Source organism: Cibotium barometz, chromosome 9, assembly GCF_041138505.1.
Source record: "Cibotium barometz isolate CiBa-2024 chromosome 9, ASM4113850v1, whole genome shotgun sequence".
Classification (NCBI taxonomy): Eukaryota; Viridiplantae; Streptophyta; class Polypodiopsida; order Cyatheales; family Cibotiaceae; genus Cibotium; species Cibotium barometz.
Window position 1 is genome coordinate 31,303,829 of NC_141054.1, and position 22,396 is coordinate 31,326,224.

General features: G+C 44.2%; 1 protein-coding gene across 2 annotated transcripts in view; it reads right to left on the minus strand.

Annotated features, from left to right (window-relative positions):
* Positions 1 to 379: 379 nt before the first annotated feature.
* The window catches only part of LOC147635460 (putative thimet oligopeptidase), a 101,738-nt gene continuing 79,721 nt past the window's right edge, over positions 380 to 22,396 (minus strand). For both annotated transcript variants that reach the window (XM_086802740.1, XM_086802741.1), the window contains 12 exons: positions 17,887 to 17,967; positions 17,647 to 17,809; positions 10,386 to 10,506; positions 10,177 to 10,249; positions 9,955 to 10,062; positions 9,736 to 9,833; positions 9,574 to 9,619; positions 9,356 to 9,455; positions 8,950 to 9,023; positions 8,442 to 8,549; positions 8,269 to 8,349; positions 380 to 895 (listed from right to left, as the gene is read on the minus strand). In XM_086802740.1, coding sequence (XP_086658866.1) covers positions 776 to 895; positions 8,269 to 8,349; positions 8,442 to 8,549; positions 8,950 to 9,023; positions 9,356 to 9,455; positions 9,574 to 9,619; positions 9,736 to 9,833; positions 9,955 to 10,062; positions 10,177 to 10,249; positions 10,386 to 10,506; positions 17,647 to 17,809; positions 17,887 to 17,967 — 1,173 coding nt within the window. In that variant the 3' untranslated portion in view covers positions 380 to 775. The remainder of the gene's footprint in view (positions 896 to 8,268; positions 8,350 to 8,441; positions 8,550 to 8,949; positions 9,024 to 9,355; positions 9,456 to 9,573; positions 9,620 to 9,735; positions 9,834 to 9,954; positions 10,063 to 10,176; positions 10,250 to 10,385; positions 10,507 to 17,646; positions 17,810 to 17,886; positions 17,968 to 22,396) is intronic.

Genomic DNA, 22,396 nt, shown 5'->3' on the forward strand with positions numbered 1-22,396 from the left:
TGTACCAGCATTTCCTTGGAACTGCTTACTTGAACAAGGGTGTTACAAGGTCTTACTTAAAAACCGAAATTAAATCTTCAAGCATTCCTATTCAGTACAGTAAGATACAGATAATCACATTTTTATTTTTTTCTCTAAATGCTGCTCATATCCGCTAGAGCTCGTCAAGAATGCATACCACGGAGCTTGGGAATCAAATGAACTTGAAAAGCTAACACTCGCTATTGCATTCAAAATGCACACTCCTCTTTACATTTAAAAAAAAAACAGCAAGGTGCATAGCAATGAATAGTTCATTCGATTTCTCAAACGTAACGACAAGCTCATTGCAAACTCTCTAAAAAAAACCCTGACAACTTGTAGCGTGCGCACATGCAAAGTCATCAAAGAAAAATCATTATGCCAAGAACAATGTGAATGGAGCTGAGTTAAGCTCCCTTCTTGACATTGTGTGACTACTTGTGCAGTCATCCTTAGAAAAGTGGCAGGAAACTGGTCTACTCAATCACCGTGAGACAGCCTTTCTTTCAGGATGACTACTTGTGCAGTCATCCTTAGAAAAGTGGCAGGAAACTGGGTCTATTCAATCACCGTGAGGCAGCCTTTCTTTTAGGCAATAACACCCGACATAAAATACATGTAACTGCACAAGCTAGAGCAGAAAAAATGCTCAGGAGGGGGAAGCTCTCTCTGTCTCTCAAACATACAGCCCTTAGCTATCAAGCAACCTCTGAACACCTCACTTTACACAACTCAAAATCAACTCAATCCGTTATCACACATCACTATATTCATTCAATCCATTCAACCTTAAGTAAGCATCAACAGAGGGATCCCGTCCTAGAAACTCCCTCAGTATTTGGATAGCATCTTTCGTTGCACCAGGGGCTAGTACCTGCACAGCTTCATATCAACCACTCAGACTGCTGCACGAAGAAGCTAAAATTACAAATACAAAGTGCATAATGGTTTTAAATCGCTGCATTATCAAGCATAAAACTCTAATAGATCCCTAATGTCCCAGCTGTGGGCCCATACAAAGCACACCTTATTGTTTCAGAAACATGAAAGAGACCACCGGGCAAAGACCAAATCCTTATCTGAAGATCCCATATGTCCCAGCTGTGGGCCCATACAAAAGATCCCGCAAGTCCTAACTCTGGGCCATTCATAAAGGTATTTAAATTGCTCCAAAAATGTTCAACATCACACAGACCAAATCCTTCCCTGAAGAGGCACTAAAAGCCTTCTTACACCGCAATGTCCAAAAGTGGTCTCTATATAAGCTCATTCTAGATGAAAGTATGGCCAGTTGGACTTGTTTCAATGGCATTCAGTTGTCAAAGCCAATCACTCTTGCTACATCCCCAAAGGACATGACTAGATTGGTTATACTGATGAGGTTCAAATGTACACACTCACATAGAGACCGCCTGGACCTCTCTTGAGACCATCGAGACCTAGCCACTGGAGTGCCAATACCATGCAGGCACATTGATTTGGACCCAGGGTAAGGACACGGTGATTGGAGATTTGTTTGCCTCAATTGGCCCTCACCACCACAGAGATGGAGTTCGCCGCCTTTGTGGCCTGGACGAGGTGGAGTCGAATCTCCTCCAGGTCCACACCATCGCCTGAGACATCTACTACCAGGTTCTTGTCGGATCCTCCCACTCCTCCCTGGGACCAAGCACACGAGAGGGTGCGGTAACACTTGAAGGCCGTCATCTCGTCCCAGCACTGCAAAGTTTCCCATCTTCAGCTCCACCTCCCCAACCTCACTGTGGCATGCAGACAAGTTTTATCTGCGGTAGGAGCATTCTGGATAATATCTTCACCATCTGGGAGGCAACCGCCACTACGCAAATCTGCCAAGAGAATTCGGCCATCCTTCCCAACTTCGAGAAACCTATAATAGAGTTGACTCGACTTTCTTGAAAGACACCATGATGAGGATGGGCTTTGCAACTGCTTGGATTTGGCTCTTTACTCGTCGGCCCACAGCCCAGGTCCTTATCCAAGGGTCAAGGGGAAGTGCCACCCTATCTTGGGACTTGGCCCGCTGGCACCTTGCCTTTTCCTCTTCACCATGGAGGCCATGGGCAGCTTCTTGCCCTCAGCCTATCATCCAGACCCTGGAGGAGATTTTTGATGCCGGGTTCACACATGATACTGCCACTCACTGTTTCAGTTCAGAAGGGAATCTCCAATGGTTTTTCTTGGCAATTGAGGTGTTGTGCCTTGCCTCCTGTGCGCACATAATCTAGCAGAAGTCAACCGGTTTTTGTGGGATCCCTCCACCCCAACCTGGCAACCAATTGATACCTTCCAATGGATTCTCAGGGACACCATGGCGCCATGTTTTGGATGCCAAGTGGGCATCAACATTACCCTTGAGCAACAAATAGCAAGCCCCCCATACCCCCCCGCACGTGCTCAAAAACCCCCTCTTGAGCATTCGGAGAAAGTTGCTTTATTGGAGCTCAGCATGGTTATCCCTCCCTAATAGGCAAAGTGGTGGTGGCTAACCAGTTTCTCCTTGCCACCATGTGGTACATTACTTCTTACTTGGCCTTCTCTAGGTCTTGTCATCTAGAAGAGATCATCTGGGTTGCCTACATCTTAAAGCTTCTTTTTGAATTCTTTTGCTTTGCTCCAAACAATTTCTCTAGCTCATCCCAAGCACCCTTCGATGTATCTTGTGATGCAATGTGATGAATAAATCCATCTCCCAATCCTAATGCAATGATAGCTAATCCTTTTTCATTCCAGCTCAACCGTTTGTTCTTTTCATTTCCTTCATCCTCCGGACATTTTTCCCTTCCATTTACAATGCCCCATAGCCCATCCTTCATTAGCATAAATTTAACTTTAACTTGCCATGTGTACAAGGACTCACTCCCCTTTGAATTTTTCAAGCACAAATGAAGCGGTCATTTTTGGGTTGAGAAGGTCTTAACACTTAAGTACTACTCAAGGTCAATGTCTAATCTCAATACAAGAGGAAATGTAAGTGCTTAGCCTTGATGGATTAATGTGTTTTGATGCATGTGGCATAAGCGTTTCAATATGCTTAAGATATGCTTGAAGTACAAATAATGCCTTGGTGTTTAGAAACATGTGCTCTTCAGATATCCCAAATGATAGATAAAAATATGGTAATGCAAGATTAAAAATTTAATGATAGAATTAAACTTGAGTTTAAAAACTCAAGATACCTTGAGAACCTTCAATGGTAGCTTGACCAACAATTAGGGTTTTCCTTCTTGTGGAGCATAGACGCAACCAATGGCCGTGAGCTCTTAGGAGCTCAAAGAGGACCTTCGGGCGTACAGCTCACGGCCACCAATTTGACTAATTCGTTGTAGAGCAGTGCATGTAGACTCTAGTATGGAGGAAGGCGTGATTTCTCCAAGCAACTGCTTGCAACAGCAATGCTGTCGCTTGTGGGCTCCAAATTCCGGCCTGAGCTTAGGGATTTTAAAGCCCTATTTGTTGCCTTTCTTTTGAATCAATTTGCAAGCAGAATCATGCCCCGTAGCTCCCGCAAGATGAGGATAAGCGAGCAATGGTGTGTAGAGCCTGAGACAGCTTTAATGGAGATGAAGGATTAGTGAGTTAATCTTGTGCTGTGTTAGATGAGTGAAAAAATGAAGGTAGAGAAATGGCTCTGATACCTAAGCTCAAGGTAGATCAAACCATATGAGAAACATGGTTAAGCATGTTGATTAAGATAATGCAAAAATGATTAAGCTAATAACAAGATAAAGACCAATGATTAATCATAAACCCACATAATCTCATTACATTAGCTTGATCCACGTACATGCTTATTTAGCTCTCATTTACATGTTCCATGCACCCTTGTGCCATCCTTGTGTTTATAATTGCTCACACTACATGTTCTCCCTTGCACTTTCCATGTGCTACCTTTTTTACCTTTCACTTCACCTTTTGCCAATGACCATACAAATCAACCTTTGCCAATGTACCCTTAGTCTATTCCTCTTTCTAATATGCATGCTCCTCCCCTTGCTCTATTCATGTTACACCCTCACACATTGCATTTCTCAACAAAACAAGCTCACCCACCTTCGCTCTAGGCATTTCCTAGGAGCTCGTTCCCACATCTGTTGGAGGCACCTCCTCAGTCAACTCAGGGCCAGCTCAATAAAACAACTCATGGCATCGTTTTTGTGCGCTCCTCCCCCCTCTTTTCCAATACACAGCACAAGAAACTTGCTAGTCTCCAAGATGGCAACCGCCTTAGCCTCCACATGGACTCAACCATATCATAGGATTGGCCGATCTAAGTAGCCTCTCCTTCCTCTCTACATGAATCACCTCATTTTGTAGGTTCGACACTCCCCTGGCGATGTCTGCCATCTAGGACAACGCTTTCCCTTAAGCTCCTGCAGTTGGCAGCTAACAGTTGTTGTTAACAGGTTCCAACAGAGACCCATGAAATTCTAAAGTGGTACTTCAACCAGACTGAGCTTCCTTCCACTATCCAGTAGCAGTCGAATGGCAAAAAGCTTTATGTAGAAGGATATGATGAATATGAGGTTGAATGGCACCTGGCTGCAGATCTTAAAACCTTGAAATGCATGTTTGGTATTTCCCAAGGAGCAATGGCCAAGTATCCTTGCCTGTATTGCATGAACGAATGAGGTGTCTCCAAAGGAGGAAAAGAGAGAGAATGGAAATGCCTAAATGCAATCAGTAATAGGCGTGAACCCCCAAATCGTGATGCTCCAGGAGTGGATCCTAATTGGGATCCAATTCTTCCTATCCCTTTGATCAGAGTTCATATTTGTGTTTTGCATGCGCTGGTTAGAATAATTGAGAAACTAGTCTAAAACGGAAGCTTTTAATGGTGATAAAGGAGTGCGTTGATTCCCTGATTTGGGAAAAGATTATGAAAGAGACACAAAAGAATAGGAAGCGCAACAACCCCCCGCCCCCCCCCCTCCCGCAGGCGGTGCGTCCAAAGAGAAGAGAATAAGGAGCATACACAATACACTGTCCAGGCTCCCGATCCCCCCTCCGAAGAGAGTATTTTCTTGAATTGCTGCAAGAGAATGAGTACAAAATAATGGACTGTTTGCTGTCCAAACTGACAACTCACCTGAATTAGGGTTTTACCATAGAGAATCTCTCTCTTCCTTAACTTGATGGCTGCCTGGGATTGAAAAGTACAACTCCTCTGCTGTAGGCCACCAAGGAACTTGTGAGAATCTGCGTTTACAGCAGAGCTGAGAACACCTGTACCTGCACCCAGCACCCTGCTTCTCGCTTGCATTTATGATTTCACTGGGGCTTGCTGCCAGGAGGCTAAAGCTCCAACACATGAAGAGAACAATTGCAAAATGGGCTTATGGGCAACAAACGCAACACTATATAATGCTCTATATGCTGGTCAGCCAGCACCTATAGACCGACTATGGGCAGTTCAAACAAATTGTCATTTTCATGCATTTGTTCCCTTTGCATGGGGCGCCCTTTTGCTGGCCAGCCAACGCCCCTTTTTGCTTGGGCAATTGAACACCCAATGCTGTGGTAAGGTGCCTGGAACACTAGTCAGGTCAATTAGAAAGTCTAGTATCTGCGTGTGCAAAAGCCTTTTGTCCAAGGTCACTAGCAAGGTCACAGGAGGATCAAATGTGCAATTAAGACAGCCCATAGGCACCCCCTCCACCTGTACATCATTAAAGCTTGCAAGTGGGGTACATTTGACATTTGCAGGACTTACACATTGACTGGACCCTAGACCTAGATGGTACCTAGAGACATGTCTTGGACAAGGGCTCACAAAATGCATGGTGCCCATCTAAAAATGAGTCAAGTGTATTGGTTAGCTAGAATGGCCATATGGCACCCTAGTACAATAGGTGTGCTTGTGACATCCTCTCCTGTTTAGATTAATGGTGGGAATTACACTGTGTCACGTGCACCCTGCACTGGGGTACACAGTGACACACTGGCACGATCATCAATGCAGCAGACTTTCAAGAGAAGTGGCCCCTTCAAACATCTCTGAACGGTGTCCCCGCTATCCCCGGACCCCATCAGCCACAAAGTTTGTCCATCCTCTTTGGGAGAGGGCCCCATTGGAAGTCGTGTGCCTCTTACGTTTAATTCCTTGGACTGCCTTCTTTTCTCTTCCTCGAATGTTGCCATCATAATCTTATCTATCTCAATTGGTGGATGCATCTTTGTGACCTCCACCCAACTGGATTCCAGCCTTTCTTCAAACTGAGCTTACTCTTCCTTCATGTTTGATTTAGTGGTAGCTACCTCTTCCTTGGATTTGTTGGATTCGTTGTGTTCCTGCTGTCATCGCTTTCTTGGCATCCTCTAGCTCCCTTTGTAACTTCTCATTGGCTTCTCCTAGCTCAGCAATCTCCATTGCTAGGGCTTCTTGTGCTCGTATTTCCCCGTCCTCCCTAAGGACATGTATGTCTTCTTTGCATTTAGCCATGCATTCCATCATGCATTCCTCTTTGAAGCGTTCCATTTCTTGGCACATTTGGGCATGTAACTCTGCCTTGAATGCCTCTAGATCCTTGTTCATTTCCTCCTTCCACAAGATGCCTTGATTCTTGAGGTCTGCTAGCTGTTTCTCATCCTACTTTAGGACTCTTGTCCATGTTCTTTTTCTGGTCAACCAGGGAGCTCTTCAAGCTCGTCTCCACCTTGTTTATCTCATCAAACAACTGTACCTCAAGGCCCATTTGACAAAGAGGGGAGAAAGGTAGAGGAGGGAAAATGGAGAAATCCAAGAACCAAGATCAAGAAAATCAAGAAAACCAAGAACCTCCATCAAGAAAAGCAAAGAGAGAGAGAGAGAGAGAGAGAGAGAGAGAGAGAGTTATATTAACGTCTACAAAAGGCCAAAATGACCTATGAGACCAAAAGGATTACATCATGTCCATGGAATACCTCATCTTGAGTACTAAAATGAAAGAAAGAGAGAGAGAGAGAGAGACGAACCCTAAAAAGTAGAAAAAGAAACCTTGAACTGCAGCAAAACCCTACAATGCACATAGAAACCCTAAAACACAAGGCAACCATGGTTCAAGAACCCTAAAGTGCAGAGTGAAACCCTAAAGTTCAGGAGAAACCCTAAAACGCAGGTAGAAACCCTAAAACACAGGGAAACCATGATGTTGAAACCCTCAAAAGCAAGAAAACCCTAAAACGCAGCCTAAAATCCTAAAACGATCTCATGAGAGCGAGAAAGAGAAAGAGAAAGAGAAAGTTGTATTAACGTCTTCAAAAGGCCAAAATGACCTATGAGACCAAAAGGTTACATCATATCCATGAGGTACATCATCTTGGGTACAAAATAGTAATGAAGAAAGATAACAAAAAATCTAGAACTTTAAAATCTGATCTAGGTACATGTGTAGAGAGCTCTCATATCACCCTAATACATCCCTCATGGGCCGCTGTGTCATGGTGCTCAAGGTGCGGAGAGAGAGAGAGAGAGAGAGAGAGAGAGAGAGAGAGAGAGGCCGAAATGACCTATAAGACCAAAAGATTACATCATGTCCATGGAATACATCATCATGGGTCCCAAAAGTAAAAGCAAGGAACAAGAGCTGAAATGCCAAAGATGATCCCAATACAAAGGGCGCCAAACTCTCACATCACCCTAAAACATCCCAAATCGGGCACTGCATCATGGTACCCAATGTAGTGAAGCTGAGCCGGCGGGAGAAAGTCCTGTGGTGGGTGTGAAATGATGGCTGTGATCTGGTGGCGTGAGTGCGGGCACGGGCCATGGGGTCAAGGGCGTCCGGCTCTACCTAGCTCAATGGCTCTGTCTAATGTCATGCCTCTCGGCCGGGGTCCTGCATCAACCTGGAGGTCGAGTGTAGATGGTGAATCTGCTCTCGGGGAAGAAGTCAGTGAGAGCTCTCTATACTAGTCCTCGTGCATGTGCAGCTGGTCTAGGCCGCAATAAGGACTCCCTGTGTCTGCTGAGCTTCAGAAGGAAGAGCCCCAGGCATCTCTGGTTTGGGAAATCCGTGTGCTTGGAAAGTGGTCCAAATCCATCTCCGAAAAGGCAGTGGAAACTCTCCCTGATCTCATAGTATAGTATATGGAGAGAAAGAAAGAAAGATATATTAAGCGTCTACTAAAGACCCAATGGGCCTATGAGACCAAAGTGATACACTAATGTCCATGGCATATCTCAAGAGCGAGAGCGAGAGCGAGCGAGAGAGAGAGAGAGAGAGAGAGAGAGAGTTGTTTTGCACAAACCTTGTTTCTGTACTCCATGCCCGAGATGTTGTTCATGAGATTTCCTTTAAACTTCGTCTCAAACATATCCGCTGCAAATACCTGTTTCAGAGATGGAGGTCCAGAAGAAACAAATTCAAAATAGAAAAAGGACTTGTTATACTGCACACTCAAACTAATCCTAAGAAAAATACCTCACTCCACAGATAGCCATAACAAATGGCATCAAAGCCACCCGACATAAGATGCAATGTAGACGCCGCAAGATTTGTCCCTTCTAGCATCGGCATGCCCAAGACAACCTTTGGTCAACCAAACAATCGGATTCAACACAGAATCACATATCCCTAAACCTAGAAACACTGGCTGGTAGTTGTGGAAAATAAAATAGCAAATTAATGCAGGATACACAACATTATCCCCCACCCATTACCCGCACACGGGGGGGGGGGGGGGGGGGGGGGGGGGGGGGGGGGGGGGGGGGGGGAGCAGGGCATATTGACCACTTGTAAGGGATGAGCAGGCAATCTCGCCCCTCTCAACTCCACGATCGTCCCCCACCAGCAGGCAGTTGGAATGTTCAATGACCCGCATAAACATCATTATTTCTTACGGTTGTAAACCCCAGTGAAATCCCTGCTGCAGTGAGGTTTCAATGGTGTTGAACACAAACGCTTAACACAACCCTTCAAGAGAAGGTACCTCAGGATACAGCTTTCTAAGGACAAGTTCCGTGTTGACTTTCTCCTCTGTATGTAGAATCTGATCAAATAGTCCTGCCAATCCCCAAAAATTAAATGAATGCTCTTTCTAATCTACATGCATGCATTAACCCACACACACACACACACACACACACGCGCCCAGCCATCCACCCACCAAGGTTTCTTCTGCTACCATAAAACTTTGGAGAGAAACAACAAGAAACATTTCAAGAGCTTTGGAAGCCTTTCTGAAAACTGCCAGGTTTCAAACCACACGCATGCATGCATGTACACATACAATGCATGCATTCATATATATAGGTCCGTCAATGTTCACCAAAGCTTCCTATAAGAGACTTGACACACAGCATTTTCTCTCATGAAAAGAAGCATTTTGTGCATACCTACAAAAACATGATTTTTCAGCGTTCGTAGAGCAGGAAAAGACCTCCTTTTCTCTTTCAAAATGTTGCACATGCTATCTGAGATCCCTGTCTTTGGATCCTTAAAAATCATAAACACACATTAATCTGTATCAATAGGCGGTAATTTGATCTTATAAGGACTGTAAAATCTCAATGGGTGGGCATAGCTCACACTGCATAGATTTTGAGCCACTTGCCTTGTAAGAACCACTCATCAACTTCAATGATTCCTTCTCATAGCACCTGTGATGCTCAAAAGACTCTAAAGAGCATAAGCATACGATGTCCACCATTGAGCAAGTCTCTATGAAAAGACTGTCTACTCATCACTATAAGTGAGCACATAACACAAGTCTTACCAATTCTCAAGCATGTGACTAGGAGCCTCCAAAAAGTCAGCCTCAACTTGAAGGCCAGAAAATCTTGCAAAAGATGCACGGCTGCAAACGTGGTGCATCTACAAGCAAATACTGGAATAGATTAACAAAGATTCAGGCTGATACAAGCACAAGCCTGGCTAATCTCACTAATGCTTGAAACAATTTATTGATCTTCTATACGATAATAGAAACATGTACCATGTGCCCAAATTCATGAAAGTAAGTGATCAATTCAGAATGCTTGAGCAGTGTTGGAGTATTGGATCCCGACTTAGTGAGACTCATAAGCAGTGCAGCAACTGGTAACTGGAAGTAGAAGAGTTTGTAATGAGCCTATCAGGCTCTCAGTTGCTCTTTGATTGGAACAATCAACACACAAGCCGAGCCACAGGGATTCGGACATGGAGAAATGCTGTCTACCTGTCGTTTGCCGTTTCCAAGGTCACAACCAGGTTGAAGAGGAACCACACACGCATGGCTATACTTCCCCTCACTGTCCACAGGAAACAGCATGAATGATGGACTGACAAGGTAAGCAATTGTCATAAAAGTGGGACCACTCAAAAACACATGTTCACTATGATTGTAGATTGAAAAGGCCAAGAAACCAACAATGGCACAAAAATTACCGAGAAAAGAGATCAAGATAGAAGAACCCCAAGAGCTGCCGGCTCTCTAAGTCAAGAACCGAAAATTCTCGCACTTCTTCATGCCAGACGTATTTTCTTTCTCTTTCCTCAAATTTGAGACCTGAAGAAAAAATATATAGCTTCAAGATTCTAACACAAACAAAGTGCCAAAAAATATGTTAAACCTTCTGAAAGTATCACCCTAATAGATGAATATGCGAGTATCATAACACTCAGGATCAGGTAGCCTGGAAGCCATTAAGCCCTGCTTCCAGTTTTAAAGGTGTATCCTATCACTACCCTTGTAGATATCTAAGGTCATCAGCATTGCATATCAAATAGTCAGAATCTTCCTCCCTATTTAAATGCAAATAGTGGTGTGATCCTCTGCCAAACTTGGATAGCCTCTTTAAAAGCTCGACATGGTGTGCATGAAGGAGAGACCCTTGTGAGTTGGATGCTCATAGACCTCACTGCAGCGCTGTTTACAAAAAGGAACTGTGCGACTATCTCCTTAAATCAATAAGGAGCTTTTCGTGCTCTTCTATCAATAAAAAGGTTTCCACACAGAGCACGTATAGAGGGTATGAGGTAGTTTAGAGTGTTGCATGCACCAGCTCCAACGCTTGGATGCATGTGTCCTGCTGGGGCTACTAGTTAAGGCTAGGGTTTCGTATAGAAATTATCCTGTGTTGTGAGCCCTAATTTGTAAAGAGGCTATGAGAGTAATGCAGGAGGGCGCCTAGAGCAGGTAACACTAGGCAGCCCACCACAATAACACAAGTGTGAATGCAACTAACACAATCAGGCCTACCCCTTTCAGCTCTATAAATAGAGTCCTCTCCGTATTCTAAACATCCTGTGAAAGTTTTTGGGGCAGCCGGCCAAGGGAAAGATAACCAGACCTCAACGGCAACAAAATCAGTCCAAAGAAGATCAATTCAGCCCTTAAAAAACTTCTCATCTGCTTTTTAATAACTGAGAAAAAAGGGCCTTGACAGTCGAATATCAGTCAAAGCATGATAGAGCCAAGTTAAAGGCTCGGAAGTCAAATGCTGGTCAGCTCTGTACAGAATGGTCAAATTCATCAGCTCTGATCAAACCTGGCCCAAAACCGTCAAGAATGATCAAAGAAATATCATAACTGCCACACAATCCCGTACAACTGCAGGACAGCTGTTATTAACTTTGAAGCTCCATATGTCCTATTTTTTTTATTCATTCAGTGTGGATTGCAGTGATTGGGGATTCACGATCCCAAACCCCCTTTGTTTTCTCAAGGGGAGAACTCGGTGAATTTGTTGGGTTTTATGCTGTGTATGCACCCAGAGGAGTGCTAGTGATCATCAGTAGGTTACTGGGGCACTTTTTACTTCAGTTAGTGGAGGTTTTTTCCCCCAGTTTAGTTCAGTTTCACTTATATGCAGTTTATAAGTGTTTTGGTCCACCCGGCACATTTATGGCCGGACATGTGAACACTTATCCTTTAGGGGTCACTATCATGTGGCTTGTACTTGTTTTTTATCAATCATTGAGATATACAGCAGTTGTGTTCACTCCTCCTCCTGGTTTTCCACGCTTGCTTGAACCTGTGTAAACCCTAACCCTAACCCTGTTTGTCTTCAATTGGTATCAGAGCAATTGAAGCTCTGCTCAGCACTACCCGTACACTTGTTGCTGGATCTGCCCGTACATCATACGTACACAGCCTGCGCCGCCTTCAGCAGAGCATTGAAGCTCTGTATTGCTGCTGCCCGTACAAACGTACCTGCCCGTACAGTAAGCTCAGCCAACGCCGCCTGCAGCAGTGCGCCGCCTTCAGTAACGTGGTCGCCTTCAGTCGGGTACTGCTTCAGTCAGTCGTCGCCTACAACTATTGTGAGCGCCGCCTTCAGTCCGTGTACCTGTGCGCCACCTGTAAAACGCCGCCTGCAGCCCCAGACAGCGCCGACTGTACGTGCACCTGTGCGCCACCTGTAAGACGCCGCCTGCAGCCCCAGACAGCGCCGACTGTCACCTGCGTAGCCATACGCCTTCAGCGCCGACTATACCTGCACAGTACCGTGGTCGCCTCAGTACCCGTACTGTACCTGCCTGCTTACAGAGGACTGCTCTCGTACTGTACCTGCATACAGTCGACTGTACTTGCTACGAGTACCTGCACAGTACAACAGTCCACGTATCTGCACACTACATTCAACTTGTACCTGTTGAAATCTCAGCTGGTAAGCATTGCAAGTTTTGAATATTGGGCACTTTAATTTTCTCTGTGAAAATATACAGGCACAACAGGCAGATTTTCTAGCAAGAAAATATATAGATTTTTGCACAGTTTGGGTGCAGCAAATTTGGGCATTTTTGGGGCATTTTGGCATTGTGTACGCCATTTGCTGCTCTACTCAGTCATTGGTGCATTGAGCTGCACATTCAGAGGATTGAGAGTGCAGGCAGATTTGGGTGAACTGTATTCAGTGGAGTTCAGTTGTTATCAGGGTTTTTGCTATTGGGTTTTTTGGTAAACAGGTACAACATTGTGCGTAAAGCATAATGGCAAATCAACAGCAAAGTGATGTATTCACATATTTGTCTAAGGAAGACAAATTGGATGGCACGAACTACTCTTTGTGGAGTTTTATGCTGAAAAATGTGCTTGTGGCAAAAGGTCTTTGGGATTTCGTTAGTGGTGATGAACCACGTCCAGGTCCATTGGCTCCAGAGACTCCTCCCCAAGGGGGTGCTCGTGGACGAGGACAACAGGTACAGGCTCCAGGACAGCCATTGCCTGTTCAGAGAACAAATGCTCAAAAGACATGGGATGCCAGGGATGCACAAGCTTTGTCACTCATTGCATTGTCAGTTCAGAGGTCCATTATACCTCATATTCGTTCAGCTGGCTCTTCACAGAATGCATGGGTGACTTTGGAGCAGATGTATGCTGCTCGTAATGAGGCTAGGATCTCATTTTTGAAAAGAGAGCTGGAAAATCAGAAAATGAATGAAGGAGATGATATGTCTAGCCACTTAAACAAGCTGCAGGATTTGAGAGAGCAACTCATCAATGTGGATGAGATTATTCCTGAGACACAGCTTGTGTCCACCATCTTGCACTCTTTGCCAAGATCTTACTTGGCCTTCCATACCTCTTTAAACCTCAGCATGAGGAATGCTGTTGAACCCCTCAAGTATCAGGAACTTGTTGCTCTCTTACTACAAGAGGAGCAAATGAGGAAGAATATGAATATGAACACAAATGCTGAACAAGCATTTACTACAGGTCAAAAGGGGAAAGGGAAATCTCAGCCAAAGAGTGCAAATCAAAATTCAGGTGATGGTGGTTCTTCACAGGATACCAAGAAAGGTGATGGACAGCCCAAGAAGAAGGGCAAATGTCATTACTGTAAGAAGCCAGGTCACTACATCACGGAATGTAGGAAGAGGATTGCCAAAGAGAAGGCAAAGGAAGCTGGGATGTCTGTTAATGATGCTCCTAAAGCTCCTCCAGAGACTGCTTCTTTTGTTGAGGACAGGGATTACTGTTTTTTTACATGCAGCTATGATGCCTCTTGGTCTTCACAGGCACTCAGTTTGCATGCATGTACTTCGTATTTTGATAGTGGTGCCTCAAAGCATATCACATCTCGCAGGGATTTGTTTAGTCATGTTGGCCCTGCCCCTGTTGGCAAAACTGTTCAGTGTGCCAACAATGCTTCATATCCAGTGTGTGGCATTGGGGAGATTCAGCTTACAGCCATTGATGGCTCCATTCTCCGCCTTACAGATGCCTTATATGTACCAGGGATAAAGAAGAATTTGTTGTCCATTTCTTCTTTAGCACATTGTGGAATGCAAGTCCATTTTGATGATGATAAATGCATGGTTAGAGACAAAGCAAATGCCTTGACCTTGATGCTTACTGGTACATTATGTCATGGACTTTATGAGTTGGATGCATTTCAGCCAGTGGATCAGTCTGCTTATCATGCATTCACTCTTACTCCAGCTATGGTTGATGCGGAGTTATGGCATGCTCGCATGGGGCATGTAAATTTTGGTAGTCTTATGCTTATGCAGCGACATAATATGTTTACAGATCTACCTCTCATGGAGAAGCCTCCAGATCACATTTGTGAAGGATGTATTTTGGGAAAAATGCACAGGTTTTCCTTCCCACGTGATCAGGCTCTAAGAGCAACTGCAAAGTTGCAACTTATACACAGTGATCTTTGTGGTCCCATGCAGACAAAGTCATTAGGTGGTTGCTTTTATTTTGCAACATTTATTGATGACTTCTCTCGCATATGCTGGGTCTATCCTTTGACACAGAAATCACAGGTATATGATGCATTTTTGGCCTTTATAGCACTTGCTGAGACAGAGTCAGGATGCAAGGTGAAGACTCTCCGTTCTGACCGAGGGGGGGAATATATGTCACATGTGCTGAATTCCTTTCTTGGGAGTAGAGGTATAAAACATCAGTATACTACTCCTTACACTCCACAGCAGAATGGGGTTGCAGAAAGGAAAAATCGGTCACTCATGGAGATGGCCAGATGTATGCTAAAGGCAAAAAGACTACCACATATCTTTTGGGTGGAAGCAGTAATGTGTGCTTGTCATATTTTGAATCGATGTCCCACAAAGGCATTGGTTTCTATTACTCCTTTTGAGGCTTGGCATGGCCGCAAGCCTTCTGTATTGCATTTTCGTATCTTTGGGTGTCTTGCATATGCACACATACCCAAAGAGTTGAGGAGGAAGCTTGATGATAAAGCCACAAAATGCATTTTTGTTGGGTATAGCCGTGAGAGCAATATGACCCACTATCCAGGAAGATATTCATCAGTCGGGATGTGATTTTTGATGAAAAATCAGAAATATCCATGGCTGGTTATGAGGCAAATCAGGCTGAAAATGATGTGTTTGAAGGTCTACTACCCATGGAGTTTCATTCCACAGTTGGTGACCCAACTCATGAGGGTACTGGACAGCCAGCAAATGATGTAGGTGGTGCAGAAATTCAGCAGCCAAATGAGCCAGAAGCTGAACCAAATATGGGACAGCAGGCACCACAAGTCAGACATATACCTAGATGGTATTTGAGGACATTACAGGACAGCCATTTAGATGGTCCTCTTGCTGGTCGTACTCGTAGGGAGACAAGGACCAATGAGCATGCACACATCATGGATTTGAATCTGGTTATGGCAGCCAGTTTACAGGATGATGATGAGCCTGATTCATGTGTGGATGCACGAGATAATGTGCATTGGAACAAAGCCATGCAGGATGAGATTGATTCTATTAAAAAGAATCAAACATGGGATTTGGTTGATCTGCCCAAAGGCAAGAAAGCCATTGGTACTAAATGGGTCTATAAGTTGAAAAGACATGCAGATGGATCCATTGACAGGTACAAAGCCCGTCTAGTTGCAAAGGGCTATGCACAGAAAAAGGGCATTGATTATGAGGAGACATTTGCTCCTACATCCCGTATGTCGACACTTAGGTGTGTCATTGCATTGGCTGCACATCGTGGTTGGGTTGTTCACCAGTTGGACATAAAGACTGCATTCCTACATGGGGACCTCGAGGAGGAAGTATATGTATTTCAGCCCATGGGATTTGCAGAACATGGTCATGAGGGGAAAGTATGCAGGCTGAAAAAGGCCTTGTATGGTTTGAAACAAGCTCCACGAGCTTGGTATGCAAAAATAGATGCTTTTCTACTCACTCAGGGATTTGTGAACAGTCCATCAGAGGCCACTTTGTATGTGAAGAAAGAAGAGACAGATCTGCTGGTCATCAGTCTTTATGTGGATGATCTCTTGCTCATGGGATCAAATGATGACAAAATTGCAGCTTTTAAGGAGATACTGCAACAGACATTTGACATGTCTGACTTGGGCCTTGTACATTACTATTTGGGCATACAGTTTGTGCAGGATAACAGAGGCATTGGGTTGTTGCAATCACGTTATGTTGCTAAACTTCTGGAGAAGTTTAAATTTCAGGATTGCAAGCCTATTAGTACTCCTATGGAGCCTGGGATGAAACTGTCACTACAAGATGACAGTGTTTCCTTTGATGCCACTACATATGCTCAGGCTGTTGGGTGCCTCATTTACTTGTGTAATACAAGGCCAGATATTCAGTATGCAGTCTCTCAGTTGAGCAGATTCATGCACAGCCCACGGTTGTCACATTGGCAAGCTGTGAAGCGTGTATTCCGTTATTTGTAGGGTACCTCGTCTCTTGGTTTGCTTTATCCTGAGGGGGGTGACATGCAGTTACATGCTTACAGTGATTCAGATTGGGCTGGTGATTTTGATACCAGACATTCCACTAGTGGGAATTGTTTCTTCCTTGGCGCTTCATGCATTTCTTGGCTAAGCAAGAAACAGACCACAGTGGCCACTTCGTCTTGTGAGGCAGAGTACAGAGCAGCCTACACTACTACTGTTGAGTGTGTTTGGCTGCGTCGTCTTATGACTGATATGGATATTTCAGTGGAGGAGCCTACACCTATCTATACTGATAGTCAGAGTGCCATTGCTGTGGCCAGGAATCCTGTGTTTCATGCTCGCACGAAACACATTGAGATTCACTATCATTTTGTTCGGGAGAGACTCTAGGCAGGAGATATCAGTCTGATCTACTGTCCTACAGATCAGAATGTGGCAGACATCTTCACCAAGGCATTACCACGTCCGAAATTTGAAGCATTCCGCAATGCTTTGAATTTGTTTCCTTTTGGTGGATGATGTACAGTGATCACATATCACTCCAGGGGGGTTTGTTGGGTTTTATGCTGTGTATGCACCCAAAGGAGTGCTAGTGATCATCAGTAGGTTACTGGGGCACTTTTTACTTCAGTTAGTGGAGGTTTTTTCCCCAGTTTAGTTCAGTTTCACTTATATGCAGTTTATAAGTGTTTTGGTCCACCCGGCACATTTATGGCCGGACATGTGAACACTTATCCTTTAGGGGTCACTATCATGTGGCTTGTACTTGTTTTTTATCAATCATTGAGATATACAGCAGTTGTGTTCACTCCTCCTCCTGGTTTTCCACGCTTGCTTGAACCTGTGTAAACCCTAACCCTAACCCTATTTGTCTTCAGAATTGCCTCACTGCCAATTGGGAATTCCACTTCAAAGGCATGAGATGGTCTGGGGATGCCCACACTCAACCAGGATCAATTGCGGAGCATAGAAGTTGCACAGAACAAAAGTGTACAAATACGAGAAAGAAAGATTTTTACCGAGAAGATGCTCGTAGATTCTCAGCAACCCAGACGTGACAACCTCAACTGGAAGATACTGATTTAGTTCATTTATGTCAAAATTCAGTAACCTTCTTTCAGCTTTTTGTATATAATACAGCACATCTTCCAGTCCAACCACAGAATCTCCTTCTTCCTCTTCCTACAGGCGAACAAAGTTAACAAAATTCTGGTGCATAATATTCTACAGATCTTTTAAATCAAGGATGAGAATCTTACCTTCAAGTCTTGTAGCAACTTCAACTCCTTCTGGGCAATGGGTGTTATATGTTGCAACATTCGGTCATGAAATTCCTTCACCTGCAAAGTAGAATGAAAATTGATTAATCTTTTCCTGAACGGGTATGTTCCAAGGGTCTTTAAAAAGTAATGTGCAAGGGAGGGGGTGTGAGACAAGGGAAAGGGGAGGGGGGGGGGTTGGGCGGGGCATGAAGGAAGAGTCCCAACTTGTGGCAAATTGGCAACTGCTAAAATAAGAATGGGCGGGGCACGATTCACGAAGGAAGAGTCCCAACTTGTGGCAAATTGGCAACTGCTAAAATAAGAATGGCTCACTAAACTGTTTGGAAGTTTGGTGATTTTTTTCTTTTTTTTCCCCAACTAGCCTTAGGCCCAAGATCCACCCTATACTGATTCCCACCACCCATGGGCGCTTTTTATCCACTTGAAGGCAATGCCGCCCAAGAAGCACCTTGTGGGGTTTTGAACCCAGAACCTCTTGGTCCTGGGCAAAAACCTTCACCACTTATGCAGTTTATGGTGATTTTGCATTCGAGAAAACACACAAATATGCAGAAAGACTTTTTGCAGATCAGCCTGAAGAAGAGTAGTTCTACAAGGAAGAAGTGGCTGCTCCAATTGACCATTTACCTCAGTTCCCGAAGGTATCAACAGACCCAGCCATGCTTTCCGTCCTGCAGGTGATGCAAAAGATGGAGCGGCGTATGGAGAAAGAATGACAACTGTATCGCCAAATATAGGCACGCCGCAAAGACAGTCCTCTAGAAGGCTCAGCCATGCACTTCAGAAGACCCAGTTGGAGGAAGATTGCAATTGGAACAACAACAAAAAAAATTGAAAAGATATTGACGAAGACCGGCCTTGCCAACATGAGGAAGCAAAGGCTAAGCAGGAGAGTCTCCGAGAAGAAGACAACAATCATAGCCTTGCCAGCCAAGCTCTCATAGACAGCCTCATTTCTTTAGGACCCAGCTCCTCAGACAAACCAACTTGTTTGAATGCTCCCTGTGAAGTTGTGTTCCATAGTTTTTCACGCAAAACTTCACTCGTAGAGTTATTTTATTGAATCACAACCAGTATTGAGTCCTACTTTAAGGTGATTAACACCAAGGGGCCCCAGCCATTGAGACCAAATACAAGTGTCCAGTGGTGATTGTGCAAGTGTATCTTTCGAGTTTCTTGCTATCTTAATGCATTTAAGGTCACTTGTAAAACAGTTACCTGGCTCTGATATCAAAGCAAGGTCTAGACATCAGCTTTAGGTGGTGTCACTTTTCCTCCTGAGGTAAGAAGTTTAAGTGTTGTTTTTCACACAGTTTATGGTGATTTTGCATTCGAGATGCCACACAAAACATGCGGAACAATTTTGAAGATCAATAAGAAGAAGAGTAGTTTTTGTTGGAGACAACATATGTTATCCTGCCTTTTATCATTGTACGGGTTCCAAGGTCAAACGGTAAGCATGTAGCCAACGTGTGCGTGTGTGTGCGTGTGACCACTCCTTATGAGTGTACTAGTGTGTACTAGTGTGTGTGTGTGTGTGTGAACAGCCTCTCAGGCTTGGATTTGATATTGTGCAAGTGTGTAGGAAGTTAGCATCTTGGGATGAACCTTTCAAGGTCATTACCGATACAAGCAATATAGCCATAGGTGCAGTTCTCCAGCAAGACAATAGACCCGTGGCATACTACAGTAAAAAGTTGGATGTCGCCGAAAAGAATACCCAGTATAGCAGATGCTCTTAGTCGAAAGGCCAACATCCAGGCAATCCAGGAGTCTACCATTCTCGAAATCATGGAGAAGGACTTAGATAACATGAAAGACCAATATGTCGACTCCCCTGAATTTGGTACTCAATATAATTTGGCCCTCACTTCTGAGCCTCGCCATTATTCAGTACAGAACGGTTGGTTGTTCTTCAAGAACCGCCTGTGTCATTCGGGAAAAGCGATCAGCTCTTCTCCATGATACCCATGACTCCTTAGTTGGAGGACATAGGGATATCAATAGTACTCTCGAGAAATTAGAATAGTCCTTTTATTCGCCAAAAATGAGGCGTGATGTATATTCACATGTTCAAGCCTGTAAGATTTGTCAAAAAGTAAAGGTTCCACATACAAAGAAGGTTGGGTTACTTCAACCTTTGCCTATCCCAGACAGACCTTTTATCGACATATCTATGGAATTTGTAGGGCCTCTACCAACATCTACCAGATCCCGTAACACTTAGTGTTTTACCATTGTGGATCACTTTAGTAAATTCTGCATGCTCATCCCATGCAAGCATACGGCCACAGTTGAGGACGTAGGCCGTCTTTTTCTCAAGCATTGGTACCCAATTTGTGGTTTGCCTAGCACCATCACCTCATATAGAGATTCCAAGTTTACCTCGCATTTTTGGAGGGCATTATTTGAAAACTTTGGAACTAAGTTACAGTTGTCTAGTGCATTCCATCCACAGACGGACGGCCAGACAGAAATTCATAACCAGTTGGCCTTTGATGTTCTCAAGTCATAATGTCATGACCAGCAGTCCAAATGCGAACATTATCTTCCTTTGGTCCAAGCTATCTTGAATGATACTCATTCATCCAGTGTCGGACGGACTCCATATGAAGCAACCTTTGGTCGCCGTTTCTCCTCTCTTTTGACGAGATTGGTGTCTCCATCTCTAGAGGCTAATAAAACCATGGAAGCATTTTCTGAAATCATTGAGTCAGTCAAGGACCGCTTGACCAAAGCACAGAAAGCCTATAGCAGACAAGCAAATAAGTCAAGACGAGACGTCCACTTCAAGGAAGGGGATTGGGTCTTTCTACGCATCATGAAACAAGATTGAAACAAGTGGATAAACGTTGTCCCAAGCTTCCATTCCGTAGTTTTGGACCTTTTTCGATAGTTAAAAAGCTAAGTGATGTCTCCATGAAGTTAAAATTGCCTAACAATTGGACGATGCATGATGTTTTCCATGTTTCTTGGCTAAAACCATATGTTGGACCAGAAGTTTTTGATGTTTCAGAGATGAACAGCAACCAGACGTGGTAAACGAAGTCGAAGTCATCGAGCCTGAGCAGATCCTTCTTCATCGTTGCAAGCATGGTTCCGGTCGACAGATACGTCAGTTCTATACGAACTTACGAGATCGAGGTACCCACGAAGCCGTATGGCTAGACGAGGAGTTCTTTGAAGAGTACCCCCAGTTGTTGGTGGACTACTTGGAAACCATAAACCTGCCGCCAAGCTAAGCAGGAGGAAATGTCACATGCACTCTGCACTGTAGTGCATGGTCACAAGCTGGCTCATCATCATCAGTGCAACATTGTACAGTATTAGTACCTTTTAGGATGATATTTGTCGTACGCCGTGACCCCATTGTAATCCTCAGTCCAGGATAAGTCAGGCACGAGATACGTAGGTCATTCTCAGCCTAAGATAGTCAATCACTTAGTCCAAGTCCCTTAACCCACTTGAAGAGACGCATTCATGCATGTAGAGTCAATAGAAACCTTAGAGTTTGCATTAGAAAGCACTCTGCATATTACATAGCATTCATTCCATATGCATGTACGCCAGCTATACCATTGTAGAAGCCTTCATATATCATCTAGCAGCCATCAGAATTTATCCAGTATTATTCCCATATTTTACAGCATTTATTCAACATTTTTTACATCATTTATATATTTTATTTGGACAAGTGCAGTCGGCCAGTCCTGTAGCCAACCGACCAACACCCCTTTCCCATATAAATAGCCCAGCATATCATCCATTTATTCATTCGTATCTCATTCAGCCTTGAAGCACTCAACGCTTGGAGCCTTCAGCACAAGGAGCATAAAGTGATTGCAGAATTCAACACCTCATACCACAGCGTTTTCCTCATCAGCATCTAGGAGCATCAACGCTTGAGCCATTCAGCCTCTATGCAATAAAACGCCGCATCTACAGCATTCAGCCTTCAGTCCCCTTTGCGTTTTCAGCATACATACAGTTTTCAGCATTCATCTCTTCATCGTTTTGCCACAGCCACTTGGTGAAGGTAAAACTCGGCATTCATATTCATTTACAGCATTCATACATAGCCTAGAACAGTCCCAAACAGCCCCTATCTGAATCTCAGATTTGCAGCCCTTCCTCATTCCATTGGAAAGAGTGCATAGGCTCGAGATTGGACATCATTGGTGTTTCTACAACAGTGTACAGTTCAGCCCGACTCTTGGTCTTCCGAGATCTTGTGTTTGGCTTATCGTCAGTCCACCGTCAGTCTCTTCAAAGATAATAAAGCAAATACTATTCCAATAACAGGATAGGGGGCCCTTCGGTAGGTAATTCGGGACCCCATACGGTGTACAGTTTCCATCTTTCTCTCTCTCTCTCTCTCAATCTCTTAAAGTTTGAAGTCTTAAAGTGGATTGTTGAACTCGCGAAACTCAGGATACAAAAGACGGTGTGAGCATTTGTGTGACAGGATCCTCAATTACGAATACTT